Source organism: Leishmania major, chromosome 34, assembly GCF_000002725.2.
Source record: "Leishmania major strain Friedlin complete genome, chromosome 34".
In the NCBI taxonomy this organism is placed as follows: Eukaryota; Euglenozoa; class Kinetoplastea; order Trypanosomatida; family Trypanosomatidae; genus Leishmania; species Leishmania major.
In genome coordinates this window covers 222248-242762 of record NC_007286.2, presented here as the reverse complement: position 1 = coordinate 242762, position 20515 = coordinate 222248, and the positions used below count along the sequence as shown (strand labels likewise).

At 56.8% G+C, this 20515-nt stretch overlaps 3 protein-coding genes across 3 annotated transcripts; all 3 read right to left on the bottom strand.

The window, feature by feature from the left end:
- Nucleotides 1-1472: 1472 nt before the first annotated feature.
- Nucleotides 1473-6719, bottom strand: LMJF_34_0560 (conserved hypothetical protein; the record flags this gene model as incomplete). Its single annotated transcript, XM_001686095.1, has 1 exon — nt 1473-6719. One exon carries the CDS (start codon nt 6717-6719, stop codon nt 1473-1475), a length of 5247 nt encoding a protein of 1748 aa, XP_001686147.1.
- Nucleotides 6720-15064: 8345 nt separating this feature from the next.
- On the bottom strand, nt 15065-16936 carry LMJF_34_0550 (putative leucine-rich repeat protein; the record flags this gene model as incomplete). Its single annotated transcript, XM_001686094.1, has 1 exon — nt 15065-16936. The coding sequence occupies one exon, from the start codon at nt 16934-16936 to the stop codon at nt 15065-15067; it is 1872 nt and encodes a 623-aa protein (XP_001686146.1).
- Nucleotides 16937-19142: 2206 nt separating this feature from the next.
- On the bottom strand, nt 19143-20312 carry LMJF_34_0540 (putative Gamma-soluble NSF attachment protein (SNAP-gamma) (N-ethylmaleimide-sensitive factor attachment protein, gamma); the record flags this gene model as incomplete). Its single annotated transcript, XM_001686093.1, has 1 exon — nt 19143-20312. The coding sequence occupies one exon, from the start codon at nt 20310-20312 to the stop codon at nt 19143-19145; it is 1170 nt and encodes a 389-aa protein (XP_001686145.1).
- Nucleotides 20313-20515: the final 203 nt, after the last annotated feature.

The window sequence follows — 20515 nt, the reverse complement described above, 5'->3', positions numbered from 1 at the left end:
GAAGTAGAGGACTGAGTGCGATGAGGCTCGTGCGTGTACAGTATTTTCTTGCCCCTCGGTGGTGCTCGACGTCGGTGAGGCAGCAGCTGTTCTCCACTCGGCGACAACGATGCCCTGGAGTGAAAAACAGAAACGAGGATATTTAAGGACACCCAGAGGGACGCGAGCGCGTCCTCTTCCTTCCTTTATTATCGCTTGTCCTGCGCGGAGTGTCCTCAGTGGGGACTCACAGAAGCGCGCTGTGAGGTCTTTTCAGAGACACGCACACATGCAGGTGCACACGGGATACGTTTACGGAAGAGGGTACGAGCCTCACAAAGAAAAAGAGAGAGAGACAGGAGTGGGAGATGAGGGTCACAAGGAAGCTCGCATGAGCGCGTCATGCGCCGCCTGGACTCTGCGGTGGCGGAGCAGTACATTGAAGTGTGACCCTCTCGCGTCAGCGTGGCCGCCGCATGCTTTTCTGTATGCTGCTGAAGGTAGACGAGAGGTGTGTGTGTGGGGGGAGGGAGGGAGGGAGGGAGAGGGGATGAAGCTACGCCGTCCCTTTTTTGCGTCCCCCAAACACCATACATCAGATGCGCAGCAGGCGAACGCACATGGGCAATGTAGGATGTCGAAGGCCTGCCTTTCTTGTTCTTGCGTTCATCGTTGTTTATTTGTTTTTCCTTGTTGCGCGCGCGTGTGCGCGGCTGTGCTTTCAACATCTTGCTCATCTGTCGAGCGACGGGCCCCGCCCTCCTCCTCCCCCGCAACTCCCACCCACACATACACACACGGACGCACGTTTGCCGGGCACAGGCACCACGCCTCCATACACTTGCACCCATCACACACAACAACAACGGTATTTCATAGCATCGGCACCATCGCCACATAACGACGCATACAAGAACCGCAACTATGTGTGTGTGTGGGGGGGGGGAGGGCGGGGGTGGACGTGAGGAAAAGAGGCGTGTGTGTGTGTGTATGTGTGTGTGTGTTCCAGGAGACGAAAAGACGGCCAGGCAAAGCCTTCCCAGCCCCTCTCACTTGTATATACATGGATGGAGGGGGAACAACCGTAGCACGAGGACGTCAACAGGCAGAGAATCAGAGAAGGGTGGTTACATCTAAACGGGCGTTGCAGTTCAGGCAAACAAAAGCGCGACAACAGCAACGAAATAAAACATGTGCGGGCTGCAGCATCGCCAGGGTGAGGGCGCGATGCGAGGGATGCACGCGAAAGGGGCAAGGGTGGCGAGCGGGGCCAAGAAGAACCCACCACCACCACACTGCGCTCTTCCGCTCTCTTGGCTCCAGCAGAGGCGGCAACGTAGGACCCCCTTCCACGGGTATTACACACACCTCGCGGCGAGCCCTCTCACCTACTCGGCATACACCGATTGTCCCCTCATGGGTCGCACCAGTGAGCCGACGCGGGCGGGGCTGCAGCCACGTCACATCTCTGTGTGTAAAGTGAAGCACGTGCACTACGGTTTGTGAGGACCCTTCGGTGTGGACTGATCCAACGGCAGCTTACGCAGGCTTCGCGCGATCATTGCTTGCCGCTGTTGGTGCCGCTGCGTCAAGGGCACAGAGGGACGCTGCGGTGGCCCCACAATGCTGAACAAAGTGGCGGAAAGCCGCTCGTGGGTGGCGGCGTTGACAGAGTCCATGAGTGCGGCGTACGGAGTGCGGCTTCTGCCCAGCACCGATGGGGCTGTACTGGGCGGACCCGCCCAGCTTTGCTCCTCACCCACCGAAGCACCGGTTTGTGTGCCGTTGCACTGCTGTCGCTGCAGCTGTTCGGCTGCCAGGCGAGTCGAGAGGCGCGCGGCCAGCTCTGCTGCAGAGAGCGCGCACGCGCTGCGGTGGCGAGCCAAAAAGCTTTCACGGGTGGTGGAGAGGCACCGCTGCGTTTTCCACGAACCTTTGACGGCGCCTGGCCGACCGTCCGCCAGCCGCCCCACCGGCTGCCGCAGCTGTGTAACAAGGAAGCGGCTGTACAGCTGCGACTCTCGCGCCTGCTGTACCTGCTCCCCAACCTCAATAAGCTGATTGAGCTCCCCAGCACGAACAGCGGCTTCTTGCGCCGCAGCGCACAGCAATCGCCGGTCCGGCGACGTGGGCCGCCACGTCGCCGCGTCGTCGCTAGCACGGCAACTGGCGTCACTACTCTCGGAGTCCGCTCCGGCCGGAAGCGAGTCGTACTCGAGAGCGACCTCGGCCATGGCCAAGCTGATTTCGTCCACGCACAACGCCGGCAGCGCGGCAATCTGAACCAGTAACGATCGCTCCAGCGAGGAGAGGCGCGCCCCAATCGACGGCACTCCAAGTGCCTCTGTCTCTGCGGTGCGAAGCAAGTCGAACCCGACGGTAGACAGGCATCCGTACACTTTCATGCACAGCCCCAGAGCGCCGTAGATGAGAAGTGCGATTTGCTGCTCCGGCTCCACGGCGGGGCGCCTGCTGCTGAGGGACATGAGCTTTTCCATGTACGCGAGCACGACGGAGTCAGGTACTCCCTCCTCCGGCGTTTGCGACGTTGTGGCTGGCACAGCTTCCGAGTGCAGGTAGTGGTAATAGTTGCGAACGGCTTCCGCCTCCAGTACCCCCAGCTTGGCGCGTCGGTGCAAGAGGCGGCACACGTACTCCTCCCTCAACGCTGTGCGTAGAGCTGGTCGCAGGTGCAGACGGAGGAGCCTTAAACCAGAAGGGGTCGCTTGGGCCGCACCGCCGCCCTTTCGTGCTGGCATCTCTGATGCCCAGAGACACAGCAGCAGCTGCACCGCCTCAATTCCGTCGTCGCTGGGCATCCGACACTCGCGCACGTCCGGCGTGAGCGGTGAGAAGGCAATGCGGCAGCTGCGCCACGTGGCGAAAGCATCGATGGCACGAGGGCAGCTTTCCAGAAGGTCCGACAGCAGTGTTGCAGCGTACGTCAGCACACCCTCCTGCTCCTTATAGTCTTCCGTGCCGGCGGCAGCGCTGCCGCAGCTCTCCCCCGCCGTCAGGCGCACGTGCCGGGCGGCTTGGTCAATGAGGCCGTGCGCCAGCGCGTAGGCCTCCATGAGGTCCAGCATTCCGCGCACCCCGCCGGATTCGACGAACTGCATCTCGCTTGCTTTGCAGCCCATCACAATGGCGCGGAGAACGTCCAGTAAGAGCAGAAATACGTCGCCATAGTGCTCCAGGTTCGCCATCTCCTCCGTTGTGAGTTGTGGCGAGGCTCCTTCGCTGCTGCGGCGCTGCAGCAGCTGCTGCTGCTCCGGACGCGCAGACAAACACAGGCGCATGACATGTCGCATCCACGACGTGAGCAGATGCACTCCGCCGTGTTCCGCAAAAAGATCGGGAATGCGCAAAACCTGCGAGTGCACGCTTCTCAGGAGCACGCGCGTATGCGACGGGGCTGAGACACAGTTGATCGAGCGCGCTGCCGACTCACCATCACCTGCCGCCCTCGACGATGCAGCCGGGCGACGGTGGTCACTCACGGCGGCGTCGTCATCATCCACCTCCAGTGGACCCATTGAGGATCCAGAGAACGACATGTTCGAAAAGGATAAATCCACCTCCTCGTGCGGCTGACAGTCCGCTGACTCGAAACTCTGAAGCGGGGCTCTGTCGCGCCCGACGCTTTTACGCCTGCTCGCGCCGGCAGTGATCTCGGCTGTGGCTACGCTCACGTTGGAGTGCGACTGGCGCGTTTTTGTCGCTTTGGCCTCGTCGTCGTGGTCGTCCTCTTCGATACCATTCGCGCTCATCATCGGTAGAGCCAGCTCTCGCACCGTACCCACCTCTGCCAGCGGGACATCCCCGATGCACCGCAGCAGGCCCCAAGCGACAAAAGCCGCGTGGGCGGCTGATTGTGGCAACCAATTCCAGCGTACCCCACGCTGGGTCGGCATTGCCGCCGTCAACTCAATGCCGCTGTCCTCTCGAGCGGCACGGTGCCCCCACACGCGCTGCGGAGACGTCGCAGCCACCGACGCGGTGACGGAGGAGATGAGAGGCGGCAACGCTGCTGGGACACCGGAGGCGTCGACGTACAAGTCGATCTCCTGGATGAGCTGCACTAGGAACGGGACGAGCGACGGAGCGTGCTGCGTCAGGGCCGTCTGCACGAGAGCGACTTCCTCATCCGTGTAGCTGACTGAGCGTCCGTGCGCCTCGCTGCTTCTGCTCGCCCGCGCGATGGCAGCAACGGTGACGAGGGCACACCGCTTCACAGCCTCCGCCTCGGGTGGCGCGGTGCGCAAGTAGTGGAGCGCCACCTCGACACCACCGGCAGCAATGAAGTGCACGTCGGCCCCGTACCGCATGCCTGGCTTGTTGTCTGTGCTGTCCATGTCACTGTCACGGTACTCGGCTTCTTCGCCGAAGTGGTGCTTGTCGACAGCTTCCACCGACACGCTCAGCAGTGGACTATCCTCTCCTTGCTGCTGATACTGTGCCGCGGACGGCTTCTCGCTGCACGGGCTGTGGCAGCGCACCTGCAGCCCATCCAATTTCGCGCCTAGGTGCTGCGTGAAGAGGATCATGGATGTGAGAAGCTGCCAGGCCTCCACCTCCAGCTTCAGAAGCTCCTCTTGTGTCCACGCCACCACGGCCGCCTCGTCGGTGCGCGTGTCGACGTACAAAAGCAGAACATCCAGGAAGCCCAGGCGCGAGAGTTGGATTCCCCAGAGGGCCGCCGTGACGGCTCTGTCGCCGCCGTCGGTCCCTGTGACCTGCTTGACGGGGCCGGTGGTGGCGTGGTAGTGAACGTACTCGCGATAGGTGAGGTGTGCAAGCTGCCAGCAGTAGTGAGCATCGAGCAGCTGCCAGCCGTAGATCTTGAAGTCGAGCAACTCACGACGACGTGCCACAGAGCTGGCGATGGATTGGAAGCGCAGCGCGTGCCGACACGCGGCGTCGAGGGAAAGCAGCGTCACCGGAGCAGATTCGCCTCGATCGACGTCGGTGGACTGAAACGCCGCTGGGGCTGTGGCTGTGGCCGAGTACACCGTCGTTGTGAGTTCGGCCCCGCACGTTGTCTCGAACAGCAGCGCCGCCACAGCGTTGATCGCCTCCACAGTGGCGACGCTGAGATTGAGCGGCGTGGCGTGAGCTTCGAGCGAAGGCGGGGAGGCGGAGAGACAGCTGAGTGACTCCGAAGACGTTAGTGGGGCTCCATTCTGCGCGACACGATGTGCGACGAGCTCGTCTTCCACGTATTGTATGTCGCAGCGGAGGAGGAACGCGAAGAGACACACGAGATCGTCGCGCAGCTCACAGTGCGCAGCACTGTGGCCCTCGTTGAACTGGTGGAGAAGGGCAAGGAAGAGATCCATGGCTGGGGGGCTCGCCTCTGCTCCCCTGCTGACGTCCGCCTCACCTTCGCAGCTGCCGTTCGAGGCGCCGGCGAGGCCAGCGACGCCCATTGAGCCGTACATGAGCTGGCGTGACGATTCGCTTGGCGTCAGAAGCGATGCGCCCCACAGCACATCCACACACAGCTGCACATATGACGCAGGGCGGCAGACAAGAGGAATGACTGTGGTGATGAGCGACAACGTACGAAGTGCCACGGGGACGAGCAGCGGGGGGAGCAGTCGCACACGAGGCGCGGCCTCTGCGCTACCGCGGCTTGCCTCCCGCTGCTCAGCGGCGATGATTTGATAGGCGATGCGTAGCACCCAATGAAGCTGCGCAGCAGCGCCAGTTCCATCTTTGCCGCTGCGATGTCCTTGGGGAGACTCTGGTACACCAGAGAGATCGTCCTCTGCCTTGACATCCGAACCCTTTCCGACCCCTGCCGAGGCACCGATGAGCTCCTTCCCCCTTTCAAGCACTGTGAGCACGTGTGCCCACTGGTGCACAACATCCTCAAAGACAGATAAGATATCCAGGTGGCCAAGTCCCGCCGTGAACGTTTCCGACGCTTTTGTCGGTGGTTGCGCGCTGCCGTCAGCGCCGTCCAGGTAGGTGGTCAGCACCCGTGAGATGCCCTTCACAGCGGCCAGACGCACCGCCTGAAGGTCAAGTGCCGCCGTCGCGGCGACTGGTGTGTGGTGACCGGATGAGGAGCTGTGGGAGGCGAGGGCGATCTCGCAGTCGATGGCAGCAACCGCGCTGTCTTCGATACGCTGCATGATCGTCAGCAGCGCGCGCAGCAGGTCCCTCACGGCGGTCGTCTGACACTGCTGGTCACTTAGAGTGAGACACACAAGCGGTGTAGCGGTGCAGCGCTCGATTAGGGCACAAAGCGCGTCGGGAAATGAACGAATCGGCACTAGCGGTGCTTCAGCGGCGACGGCTGAAGTGCAGGAATGCGCGGCGTTCGCGCAAGAGGCACTGGACATCATGGTCGCGGCGGCCGTGGCGCTCGGCATCATCGACGCACCCTCCGCCGATGTGGCTTCTCGGGCCGTGGCCATGTAATGCTCCCACGTCTCCATTGCGATGGCAGCGCGCTCGTCCTCCGTGATGGCAGCCCCGGTATCTCCGCGTGCAGCTCTCAGCGACTTTTCCGGCTGCTCTATGAGGGGAGGGAGAAGGTTTTCGATCGGTACCGCACCACCGCCGCCTTGTCGGGCCGACTTCGAAGTGCAGCTAAACGCCGTCCTGGAGCTGCGCGCGTACTGTACGCCTGCTGCTGCCGCCGCCGCTAGACTGATTTCTTGTCCACTGCTCCGCTGATCATCGTAAACGCCAACTTCTCCCATGGCGATCGCAGCGACGCAGGCGTGCATGAGATCAAGGACGCCACACTGCACAGCGCGCGGCGTGACACCAGCCACCAGGTCCCTCTGGAGGAGTTCAGTGAGCAGCAGTGTAAGCCGCTCATAGTTGCGCGCTTGCTGGATCAGGTTGAGTTGCGCGGCCACCTCCGCCACTTGAAACTCCAAATACTGCCCCACGAGACTGGGTGTCGTTGCAGCGTTGCCGGGTGCCCAGGCCACAAAAGCCGGTAGCTGAGCAACGTGTCGCACGACAGCCTCCGCTCGCCTGCTCCGCGTCTGCGTCGACTGCCCCGCTACACCGCCGGCGAACACGTCCCTCGGCACTTTCCTCTTTGCCGCTACCAAGCCATGCTGAGAGTCGACACCTTTGCCAGCGGTTCGGGCTGTGGCTGAGGTCCACATGTGTGATACGTGCACTGGCGCGTACGTGGACTTGCAAAGCTAATAGAGGTGCAGCGTCACCAAGTCGCTTCTGGGGGTCCCCGTACGACGAGGCAGCGAGACAAGTGAGAGCGGGTATCGATTGGGGGTGGGAGTGGGGAGAATGATGATGATGTTTAAGTGCTAGAGGGGGGGGGGAGGAGATGCAGAGGCGAGAAGTTGAGCTGCACCACACCCCTTTACAATAGGATTACAGGTGCAGGATGGATATTCACATGTGCTCCCTACAAGATGAGCCCGACAAGGATATTGAATTCAGAGAGAGCAGCACCGACCTTGCGCGCACCACCACCTTCCCCCCTGTAAGCTGTAACACACCGCGACTTGATGAGCGTCTCGGCAGGACGAAGAGGTGAGGAAGGCAGGACAACAGCAACAGCGAAAAACCTCTAAGCGTTGATGAATACATCTGTTCCTTCGCCAGCGCGCGTGCGAGAGAGAGAGAGAGATGGAAAAAGGGAAAGAGATGCGAAAGAGGAGAGGGAGCTACACGGAGGCCATTGGGTGAGTCGGCACATTCGCTACCATCGATCCAGCTTCTGGGGGCGGTGGCCCCCCCCCTCCCACCGGGCCGCCCACACCGAGGCCACACCGGCAGGAGTCGAACGTGTCTTTTCACACATGAGCACAGACGTGTGCATATATGCCTGTGCTTGTGAGCACTCACGAGCGTGGGGAGCCGGCTGTCTTTCCAGCTGCCTGTTTCGCCAGGTGGCGACAGAAAAGGCGTGTGCGCGTGTGTGGGAAGGGGGGGGGTCTTGTGGAGAAGATTCACTCTGGAGGACACGGACAGTGAAAACAACGAGGGAGAAGGAACCAAAAGGTGACTGGAGCCCTTTAGCGAAGATGACAGGTGGAACAGCTACTTTCCAGGTAGAATAACGCACTATCTTCCCACTGGGCGGGAAGAACAAACTCGATCATGTCCTCGATATCGGCGCACTGTTATGCATTGAGGAAAGCGTACAAAGACCAACAAATGAAAACAATAAAAATGACCATGCAAACGAAAACGAAAAAGAATCTCCGCAGGGCCTGGTGTACTTACCTGCTGGCGTAGAGAGGAGAGGAGGAGGAGAGCGCGGACGCGAGGGAGAGTTGTCCGCCGGCGTTCACTGTCCAAGACGCGCCTTCACCATAATATGCGAAAAACCACATGCACAAAACACCCACGCCATCTCTTTTCATATTCGTTATGTGGTGTGATACAGCTGGCCAGCATGTGATGGCATCGCACCGAAGTGCCGCGGTAACAGGCGGCGAGGGTCTACGAGTGGGAGCGCGGAAGAGAAGACAAAAAAAGGCAATATATACGCATGTTTATAAGAAGGGAAGGCGCATGTGTATGCTGGAGAAGAGACAGCGGGCCAGCTACAAGAAAACAAACAAACAACAAACAAAAAACGTTGACGAAAGAGAAAGGGCAGCTGAGTTGTACGCTCACCGGGTCCTCGCGAAGCCACCGAGACTGTCCTAAGCCACGTTTGTTTGTTCTCTCGCCCACGAACTCGCCGTTGACAGCGGTGGACCATTCCATGCGACGTAGCGGCTTTGCAGGCCGCGGCGCGCCGCTGCTGTGAGCAAACGGATCCCCCCGCCCGCCCGCCTCTTTCGTCTTCCCTTTTCATTCATTTTAGCGTTTGCTCATGAGAGATCAATACAGAAACCGACATGCCTGGATGTGCGCGCGTGTGAGCGATGTACTTGCACCTTGTGCGTGTCCGAGTGTTGCACGCATGGATGATGTGCGTGAATGCACAAATCATTCTCACGCATTCCTTCCTCTACTTTTCTGCCAAAAAAAAAGAGAAATGAAAGCGAGGCAACAGCATGAAGGTGCCCACTCCCGCGTGCTCAGAGAGGAGGCAGAGAGGGGAATGGCAGTGAGCAGCACAAACACACGGGCCTTCACCTCTTACAGGTTTTTGTTTCGTCCGTTTCCTTTTCATTGTCTTGTTCTTTTCTCTCTTTCTCTCTCCTCGTATGGCTTTTGGTGGTTTTGTGTGCATGTATGCATGTATGCATGTATGCGTGTCTTTTGTTTGTCTCCCTTTTCGTTTTGGCTACGCGACGTGTGTGCGAGCCACGGCGAACTACGACACATCCGACGCGGCCGCGCATGACGCTGTCCTGGGCGAACGACAACAAAAAAGAGAAAGGGGTGGGGAAGGAAGGAGAAGAACGGAAGCAAAGGAGCGCCAATATATATATATATATATAAGCAACAACAACTGCACAGGGAAACCAGTGAAGGCGACAGGCAGGCCGACGGATGCAGAGAACAACGGTGCAAACAACGACATTAAAGAAGCCAGAAATAACACAACAACAACGAAAAAGAGGGCGTGGGAGAGGGAGCGACATCCAAAGAAACAAACAAACAACAAAAACAAAGAGGGGCGGGGGCGGGGTAGTAGTAGAGACGAAATAATCGGTGGCACCGAGAGAAAGAGATGGGCACGTGTCCGTGAAAACACACGCACGCACACACTCAGAGGTATGCACACTCTTAAGCAGCAACGCAAAGAAGGGGAAGACGGCATATAGACAACCCCTTCCTCCACCCACAGAACCCTGTTATGTGGGGATCGTTGGGGAACGGGGGTGGTTTGTTGATGGTGGTGGTGGTGAATCACACCAAGGAAACAAAGGAATAGAGAACGGAGAGACAACCACCGGTGGCTGCCGTGCAACATCATATCCGCCGATGCCGCCGCCGCTCCGCCGTCTCTCGCCATCTCAGAAAAGAGAGATAGAAAAAAGAGTAAAAGTCGATCGATAGAAGGAGAAGGAGAGATGACGGCGACGAAAGCCTCACGCAAAACCCACGACAGGCGTAACCGGCGTTTTTTTTTATTGGCAGCCAACAAGCATCGAGGTAACAGCAACACGCTTTGTGGTGAAGCTGCACACCTACTGGGCCCTAGGCCATATCGCCATCCCTTTCTCCACCGCGCTTCGCTTTCGCCCGTTCTCTCCCTCTGCGCCTGCGTCGTTGTCTTTTTAACACCGTACATCGGCAGAGGCCAGCGTCACGGCTCACACCACAAAGAGAGGAGCAGGACGAAAAAGAGAAACCAAAGCACCACATGTCCTTTTTCCTTCTCAGAGGAGGAGCGAGGGAGGGAGTGTATGATAGAGAGAGATGAAGCACTGAATAGAGGGAAAAGGTACGCACGCGGAGTAAAGGAGGGGGGGGGCACGGGAGTGCACAGGAAAGGATGGGGACGCTGCAGTGCAGCTTGTCTGCAAAGGCGAAAAGGCAAGAGCGCCGCAAGAACACTATCTGATATGCAAACGCAAATCTGTGTGCCAAAAATTCCATCTCTCTCTCTCTCTTCACCTGCTTTGGAAAATGCAAAAAGTAGAAAAAAACAACATAAAGCACCGAAAAAAAAAACAAAGCCCGGAACTCCCGCAAGTGAGAGTGTACGTGCGAGGGGTGATGTGTGATAGAGTGCTGGCACGTATCATGTGTCTGAGCTATGCTGCCTTCCCTATACGTTCGTACTGGCTGTTTCCATTTCCTTTTTTTTTTTGCTTGGTAGTTGACTTGCATACGGAGCATGAAAAAAAAAAAATAGATCGAAATTGTGCGTATCGCTTTTCGGCATGTGCACGTCTGTGTCTATGTCTGTCTTTGTGGTTGTCTCGCCATCTGGAGTTGTTATCGTTTGGTGCTGTGCAATTCCAGTGGAGAACGAGGCAGGCAGGAGAGAGGGGCAAGAGCACGCAAAATCTGCACCTTCCCCTTCACTGCTTTCATCCGCACATCCTCTCCGAGCCCACGTGAGGACTTACCTCGAGAGCATTCGGTGGCGTACCGCCACGTGGCTGTACCGCCTCCATAGCTCTGTGCGCGTGCGCCTGATCGATCGGCGTTTGTTGTCACTCGTGCGCCTGCCGGTGCCTTGGCGCTCGCGCTGGAAACTTGCTATCACTTCCCTGTTCTCTGCCACCTTTGAGTCGCTTCGCTTCCATGGTCGACGAGCTCTTCCCCACTCCCAGAAAAAAGTAAAAAAAAAAAGAACAAAACAAACAGAATGTGGACAGACTGGCAGACAGAGGGGAAGGCAGTTGACTTTGGTGAGCACAGAGCAGGAGGAGGACGGCACCAACAGGAGAGAGAGAGAGGGAGAGAAAGGGATGGGGGATGGCGTGGAACGAACGTATCGTATGCCACATGGTGGTTCACACTTTGTTGACACACGCACTTTGGAGACGGTTTTCTGTGCGCTTCCATGAGGCACTTGATAAGAAGCCGAAAAAAAAAACCAAAGGTAGAAGCCAACCGTAAAGAAGAACAACGAAGCGCACAAGGGTCCACACCCACACGCTCCCTCGAACACACACACATCACAGGCACTTTGCTGCGGCTACAACAAAGAAGCTCTCCTCCTCTTCCTCCTCGAACAACAACAAAAAGCATTGTCCAGGTGTTCCTCTTTCTCTCTTTTTTGTTCTTTGGATTGCCTTCCAAATGCGTGAACCGGCGTTTCTATCCATGACATGTTCTGCGTGTGTACGTATGTATACATGCAAGCACCAAAGCACACTAAGCCGGTTCACCACAGATGTTCTCTTTTCGATGTGTCCATTCTCCGCTGTAGAAGAGGAGTCATTCTCCACTCTACCTGGCCCAACACAGACTCCGTTGCGTGGTGCGAAGCAGCCGTAGGCACGTCTTACAGCGATGCCGCCTTAGCCATCTGAAAACCGCCTCTGCCTCAAACTCTGCCTCGCAGGTCGCTTCACAGCCGCTCCCATTGTGCCGTCAGCCACATGGTGTACCCCTGGCGGCGTCTCAGGCTCTCCAACGGTAGGCAGCTAGGGCCGGGTGAGGTACGCTCGAGTCACGCGGGCGCTCTCCGCCTATGATATGGATGACACCAGCGTGCTCACTGTCACAGCTCGCTTCCACGCCACGTCAGGCAGGACCTGACCGCTGACATCAGTAGCGATGCATCGCTCTGACACACACCACTTCATAGGTGCCTGACCCCGTGACCACCAGAGGTGGCTTGGCATTAGGAGGGATAGAAGCTGCTCGGCTCCCCAAATACAGCGAGTGGGAGTACTGGACCCTGTGATACCATACACGGAGGTATGTCTCCCGTTATCAGGGACTACACGCACCAAAAGCAAGCCCCCTTTTTTTTCTCGCCCAAAAAAAGAGCGCAGGGCCACCGTGCAGGTGTGACAGAAGACAGTTCGTGTCAGAGGAAAGAGCGGCATTACACGGACGCGTTGCTGCCTGACAGTGAGGGAATGACGGGGTTGTGCTGGAGGGAGAGCTTGTTGACTCTGCACCAGAGGCGCAGACCTAGGGATAGGGGGGATGTGAGGTGAGAAGGTCGCAGTAGAAGGAATGGGGCAGCGGTGACCGGGTAACGGGCAGAAAGACATCCCAAGGTTACTCACATGCCTCGTATCACCGGCCTGCGTGCTCCCTGTCTGTCTTCTCTTCTTCATCGAATGCGCCGCTCTCTCTCACAACATCCACAGAGCCCCTTTTCCTTTCCCCCCACCCCCTTGGCTACGCTGTCGCACGCACACGCATATACACACCCTGCTTGTTCGCTCCAGAGACTTGCGTTAATCGGACGGGGCATTTCGAACAGAAAAGACACATGATGAGCAGGGCTGTGAGACATGCGAATCGTCGTGCTCACTCCCTCCGCCGCCTCCCCCCTCCCTCCACCGCAGTGCTTCTGTCGGCACTGCTGCGCCTCGGGCTCGTGCGTCACTTTTTTTTTGCGTTTTCGCTGATCGAGTTATCATTTAGAAATACGCACGCACCGTGTCAGGGGCACACTCGCGCAGACACACGGACATGGCCATACAGCACCGGAGAAAGGGCGGGAGGGGGTCATACCATCAGACCGGCAGACAGAACAGCGCATCCATCACAGGGAAGCCCATTCCCCAGAAGGAAACCGAAGAGAAACATGAACGCACGAAGCAGGATTTGAACAGCACAAGCAAGCAACAGCAAAACAACAAAAAACGGGAGAGTGAGTGGGTGAGAGGGTGAAGCCGAACGAAAGACTTTGTTTTCTTTCCGGGTAACGGAAAGGCACTGAAAAGGCAGACAGTATCAGTAAAGGGAGGTGGGCATGCGAAATGGGAAGGGATAGAAGAAGTGAAAGAGAAGACAAGATACAGAGCAGAGACATATATACAGACGTACTCGCATTCTCACGGGAAAGACAGGCAAAACACCGAGGAACACGGCGTCGAAATGAGCACAGAACGAGGGATCAACCATTAAGCAAGACACCGACAAGCAGACAGAAAGCTACAAAAAAAAAAACATAGGAGATGATGAGGCCAGACTAATCAGGGAAGAGTGGAGAAGCGAAAGAAGATAACAACAAAGCATCGAGAAGAGGTAAAACACGAAGAACGAACGGAAAGAGAAGGGCAAAATAGCGGCGGGCCATGTACAACAACTCTTAGCAAAAGCGTGAAGGGGTCGAGAGGACTAGCAGTCGAGGAAGGAAGAGGAAAGAAGGGACAGGTACGCGGACCCACGTGTCGCGTATGTCTTTGCATGTGTCTGTGTGCGTAAGACCCTTATTCTGTTCTTCGGTGTGTGTGTGTGTGTGTGTGTGGTTTTGGCACACTGCTTGGAACAGGCCGAAATACGAAAGGAAGGAAATACACAAAGGAAAGAAACCGCATACACACACATATACACACACACTGGGGCATGTCCAATAACCAAGCCGCAGACAGAATAGCCAAATCACCTCAAAGAGAACGAGCGACGAGAAAACAAAAACGAAAGAGAGAGAGAGAGAGAGAGAGACAGTGAGGGACCGATCAAGAGAAATGCCCTTCTGGAAAAAAAGAGGGAGGGAGGGGGTTTGAGGACGAGAGGGAGAGAGAAGGTTCACTCCCTTCGAGTTTCGTTTTGTGTCGCTGCGTTCACACACGTATGCACCTCCCCACACTTCCCTCTCCGCTGAAGGCGTTCGTGTGCGTGCTGGTGCGCCCCCGCGGTGCATACCATTTGTGCGGTTTCCTTCCCCTTCTCCCCGAGTCGGGTTGTCGCGACACGTAGCGCATGGACAAGTGAGAAGAAGCGTTAATGCACAACGGCGGGCACAGCTACGCAGCCACACACATACACACACACACACACACACAGACATACATCCACGCGGCGCATGTGGGAAAGGCAAAGGGCGGAAGAAATAGGAGACAAAACTTATACCCTCCCCCTCTCCCAACAACAACAAAAAACAACAACAACAAAAAAACGAAAGCGAAACAGAAAAGCATTTCCATTTCGCACAAAAACGCGAGAGCACCCACGCCTTCCTCCAAAAGTGAACAAAAACAGCCAGGGAAAAAACACCGCCACCACGGCCGCCGCCACCGCCATCACCACCACAGGACCAGTACGATGCTGAGAAGAGAGACAAGGGGACACGGGCGAGGGTGGGTGGGACGAGAAAAACGGATAGACGACGTGTGCGAGGGAGCGAAAGGAGGAGGGGGAGGGCGCACTGGAAAACAGCAGGGAAGAAAGAGCACAAGAAAAACAGCAACGCCACAACGCACATACACCACATAAAAGAGTGCATGTGCCCCATGTGTATGTTTATTTATTTTTTTTTTTCGGTACGTGCCATAGCAAACAGCCAGATCCCCTGTTCCTTGGCGAAGCCCTCTCAAACACGGACATGCGCATACAAAACAGAGAAATAAAAGAAACGAAGAAAAGTTACATCGTTGTCATCAAGCGCACTCACTCCCAAGGGGGACACGCACAGACGCGCCAGAGAAACGGGAGGGAGGGGGGGGGGTTGCGGAGGGTTTTGGCCTGTGCAGAGGCGGAGTGGGCTGTCCGGCAGCGCCTTCATTTTTTTTTTCGTTCGTTGGCCATTGAAACACGTACGATCTTCTTACGGAAAGGCGTGTGCCTCAGCTGCAGTGTTCGGGCTGGTGGTTGGGATCGACGGGGCGAAGCGGCTCGTCGGCGTCATACTCATATAGTGGGCAGAACCACCTTGTCCGTGATGGTTGCTGGCGGCCGCGAAGATGATCTCGGCACCAGTCTTGCGCAGGGCAGCGACGCCGTTCGCCTTGGTGTCCTCATGCTGCATCCGCATGCTCAGCACCACCTTTGTGAGACCGGGCACATTCGCAAGGCATTCCACATTCGTGATGTTAGCGCAGTCTTCAAGGTGAATGGCGGCTAGCGCCGGGCAGGCCGAAATGCGAGAAAGCTCTTCGTTGGTGATGCCCGTGTTCGTGAGACGCATCGTCTTAAGCCGCTTCAGCGAGGTGATATGCAGCCCGAAGCTCACGAGCGCCCCGCACCCTTCCACGTCCAGCATCTCCAGCGACTCGAAGGCCCTTGCCGCGTTGGGAATGCTCAGCAGCCAGTCCAGATCCCTAAGTTGAGTATTGTCTTTGCAGTTGAAGTTTTTCAAGGCGGTTACGTGCGGCAAGTTAGAAAGGTCAAGCTGACGGAAGCGGATGCCGTCCACGTTCAGCGTGAGCAGATTCTGACCGATGCCGGCGAGCACGTTGGCGATGGTGGCTGGGTCTATGTTTTCGGAGTAGCGGCAGTAGAGCAGCTTCAGCTCCGACAGGTTCTTCAAGCTCGACACATCCGTCAACTGCTGGCAGCTGTTGATGGCAAGGCGGCTGAGCTGGCTGCACCCGTGCGAGATCGCCTCCAGCGAAGCGGTGCCGATCATCGTGCCGGACAGGTTGAGGTCAAACATGAGGGAGAGCTGCGCAAGTGGCTGCGCGTCCGTCACGCGGTCACACCCGCAGAGGTTCAGCCGACTGAGGCGCGTGTTGTGCGTAGCGATCATGCGCACCGCATTGTCGTCGACACAGGGTGAGCACCCCTGCAGGTTCAGGAGCCATAGGTTCTGCAGGCGTGAGATAGCGTTCAGGCTGGTGATTCCTTTGCAGCCCTTCAGGCAAAGAACGCGAATCTTGGTCTGTTGGCAGATCTGCTCAAGCTTCTCGTTGGTGCTCTGCAGCGGGTCCAGCGTCACAGCACAACTGCGCTGAAGGCTGCTCATGTTCGCGTTCATGCCGTCGCCGCCGGCCCCGTTCATGGCCGGGTCCGAGAAACCGAACGCCTTCTGAAAAAGCGCGTTGCTCATCTTGGTGGAGGAGGGGGAGGCTGGCGGGCCCGGCATCATCGAGGACGCCAAAGTGACCTCGTGAGCCCCGGGCATGAAGGGTATACCGGGGCCGGCGCCGTTGGAGTTGCCGACACCAGCAATCACACCCGGGAAGGTGGGGATGCCGCTGGTCGGGGATACCACGAAGCTGTTCTGCATCAAAGTCATGGTCGCTGCCGCTGCTGCGGCCTCCGGGTTCGTGGCGCTGCCAGCAGCAGCGCCACCGTAGGCCAACACACCCATGCGCTGGAGTTCATCTTCCAGCTGCTTCGACGCCTTGCCGTCGTCCGCAGCGGCACCGTTAGCTGGAGCAGCGGCGGGCATGCCAGGCGGCTGGTAGAAATACATATTCGCGGGCATCTGTGTCGGCATGGCGGACATCGGGGTGATGTTGGAGGTGGCGGGCGACATTCCGTACGTGACGCCTGGGTAAGCCTGAAACGATGCGGGCAGCGCGGCTGCCATGACCTGCGCAGATAGCATTGCCACCTGCCTTTCCAAGGTGTCGACGCGCATCTGCAGCAACTGCATGCTGTTGTTGTTCATGGCCTCAAAGACACCCTGGGTCATTTGAACGGACTGCTGCTGCTGCTCCCAGAAGCCATCGCGGGTGTGCGCAGGGTCCGCCATTTTGTTCACTCTTATTTACACACACACACACACACAAATGGTTGCGTTCCTTTTTTTTTCTGGTTTGTCGGCGTTTCTTCAAGGCGTAGATGTCCACGAAACGAACAAGACAAAACAACAACAACAAAAAACGACGACACGAACACCAACAGCAAAAGAGAACTATGGCGTAGAGAAAGAGAGAGATCGAGGGAAAAGAACCAAGACGACGACCGTGTGCTTCTGTGCAGATGAGGGGGTAAGAGAGGGGGAGGGGGAAGGGGAGAGGATGGAATGTGAGAGGCGAGGAAGTAGGGACCTTGTGCCACTTGCTCGTAGCTCTTTCCGCAGAAGAAGAGGGAATAACACACACACACACACACACACACACACACACACGCAGTGAGCAAGCAGCGGAGAAGGCGCAGGAACAGGTGCAGTCCACTCACTAGCCAACGCTACGACGTACTAAACACGTAAAAAAAATGAGCCGAAACGAAAAGAAATGCTCACGGAGAAGAACGCACCCCGCATGCACACACTCACAAGCAAAGAAGACGAGAGAACGAAAGAAAGACAGAAAAAGTTTCAAGAAGCTGTGTAACGTGCGCAAGGATTTAGGATTAGATACTCGCGTGAGCGCACGTGTGTATGCGTTTCGTCAGAATAATAATAAGTCGAGATGCGTTTTGTCTTTTGATTTGTTTTTTTTTCTTGTGTGTTTTTCTCTCTAAGTGGTATCAACCAAAAACACACAAACACACACACATATATATATATATATATATACACACAACAACAAAAAAATGCTTGTCTGCTTTCGTTTTTTGTTTTTTTTTCCCCACTTTGTGCGGTTTGCTGTGTGTACATACACGTATATATATATATATATATACAATATCTACCTATACGTATATATATATATATATATATATATAGAGTTTCCTTTCAAACCAGGCGGGGAGAATTGAAAGTTGAGAACTAAAACAACAAAACAAAATTCGAGCAAACGAGCAAGCCAAAGATAACACACGCCGACACAGGCACAGACACAGAGATACGCACGAGGAAAGTGGCGAGGGGGTGTGTATGTGTGCGTGCGTGCAGTGATGGTGGTGGTGGTGGTGGTTTGTGTGTTATATATGTGCACTTAACCTTGTGTGTGCCTGTGTGTGTGTGTGTGGACTTTGAATCTCCCTTCTCGTTTTTTTTTCTTTCTTTTGCTGTTTGTTGCGCGCTGTGTTGAGGGCGCAGGGGGGGGAGGGGAAGGAAAAGGAGAAAGACAGAGCAAGGGGAAAAGCAAATCAAGTGCCAAACACGCTTTATAAAACAGCACAGATGGTAGGGATGGAGCGAGCACCCACGAATAGACGTGTGGAAATTATGATGAGTGACGCGGAGGATGTCGTGGAAAACAAAGACTAAAGGACAGCGCCGCATGAGAGACAACGAGGAGGAAGACAGCGACAGAGCGAGAGTGGGAGTGAAAGGAAGAACATCGTGGGCAGAAACGCAGTGCATGGACATACCGTGCACAGGGAGAAGAGCGCGAGGTGGTACGTGTGCGTGCGTTGTGCGTGTGGTCCGCTGCCTTCTTTTTCTTCACTTTTAGCTCTTTTACTCTTCGACGAATCAGTGCAGCGGCGAGCGATGCGTGCAGAGTGGTAGAAGGCGAGGAGATGCTGGGGTTGCTGCCGCACTCACTCTTGTATTGGTTGCGCGAAAGCAGAGCTCGTTCTTTTGGTTTAGTGTGTATCCAGCTTCTTCTTGAGCTCGTCTCTCGTGATGGCGACGAGAGCGCATGGGCGGGGGAGATCAGCGCGAGAAAAACAGCTAAAAATGTAAATAAGAAGCACATCGCCAACACAGGGAGAACGGGAACGCAGAAGAAAATGTCGAAGGCGTTGGCAGCCTCTCACACACACACTCACAGGCTGACTGATAGACCCGACCTCTCAGTATCTCACATGCACACATACACACCCGCTGGTGTTCGTGTGTCTGTGTTCAAGACGCAAGCTCAAGGCCACCTTCAGCAGAAAGATGAAGAGAGGCAGAGAAAACCTCTCCCAAAACCGACAGGGATCCCCATGCAGCAACAAACGAAGGGCTTGCCTGCGCAACTGCAGTAGTGCGACAAGTATTATTCAGCACCATGCACGTGCAAGGCCACATACGCGGATACGAAAAAGACACTGCAACAATAACGTTCCGATTGCTTCACCGTCTATCGCAGGTCCTCGGAGTCCGTCTCGGATGCGTCCACTGGCGCTTGTGACGAGGACGGCGGCGCAGCCGAGCGTTCCGGACCGCCGGCAGCTGCCACTGATGCCCCCGTCTCCTTGGAGTGCCCCTTGCTCCCGAGCGTCAGCTTCTTGGCAATTCGAGACACGTCTGCTGCGAGGAAGTTGAAGCACGTGTTCGTCTTCAGTGCTTCTTGCAAGGCATCCTCGTCGCGCTCGGCGTAGGCGGCCAACAGCGCCGCCGCCGCTCGCTCCTCTGACGAGCCGCAGAAGCCGAACACAGCCCCGAGACGACCCATCTCGATGTTGGCCCACGTGTACCCGTCATCAACGGACGTGCTGAGGCAGAGCACTACAATCTCCAGCCCGACCTTTGCGGCGTTGCTGGGTTGGTTGAGAATACGGAAGAGGTTCTTGCTGTCGTCGTATGTGCCGTCGGCTGGGCTGGTGGAAACAATGCCAATCATGCGCTTTTCAGCGTGCACGGCGCCCTCGACGTCGCCGGAGCGGAGGTGGAGGAGTACGTGGGATCGGTAGATGTCCGGCAAGCCGAACGGCTTCGACTCCGTCGCTGCCCAGTTGCGCTCCATCAGCTCAATGAGCTCTGGAATGATGCGCTTGTACTCTTTTTGCAGGTACGCCGTGTCGACGGTGGTGGCGCCGCTGGTGCCGGGGCGCCGGTAGTGCACTGTCGCAAGCGAGCGCGAGATCAGGTCTGCGGCCTTCTTAAGCACCGCCGCCTGCTTCGACCCATTCGTGGCCACACCATACAGCTTGGATGCCTCCTCGTAGGCGTGAATCGCGTCCTGAAAGAGATGCTCGCTGAGCTGCGCTGTCATGCCGGCAGTGCTGCCACTTGACATGGTGCTCTGGGACTCACATATACACTGGGAAGCAAGGTCGCCCAGCTTCTCCATCGAGTTCGCGGCGTTGAAGTCGTTATGGGCTTTACTGTGAGCCTCACAGGCTTGTGTCCAGGCCTCACGCGCCTTGGGATAGTTTCTCAAGTTTGTGTAGATGCGCGCGGCCTTGTCGAAGTCTTCGGCGGCGCCGCCGTAATTTGCCTTGAATTGAAGCAGCTTCTTCTGCAGGTGCTTCTTGCCGCTCCTCATGTAGCCCTCTGCCTCGGCCTCCTTGGCCGGCGTAGAGTGCATGATGACTATATCGGTGGGATGAGGAGGCGATCCTTTCAATTCGTTGTAGTCACAGAGGGGGCGGTGTGGTCGCTTGTTGCGTATCCGTGTTGCAAGAGGAAGAGAGAACACGCGCAGGGGTGTGCGCACGCGCAGGAGAAGAGGGGGGTGCAGGGAGACAAGGTAGAGGAAGGTGAAGAGTAGTCGAACGAACGTCTCGGAGG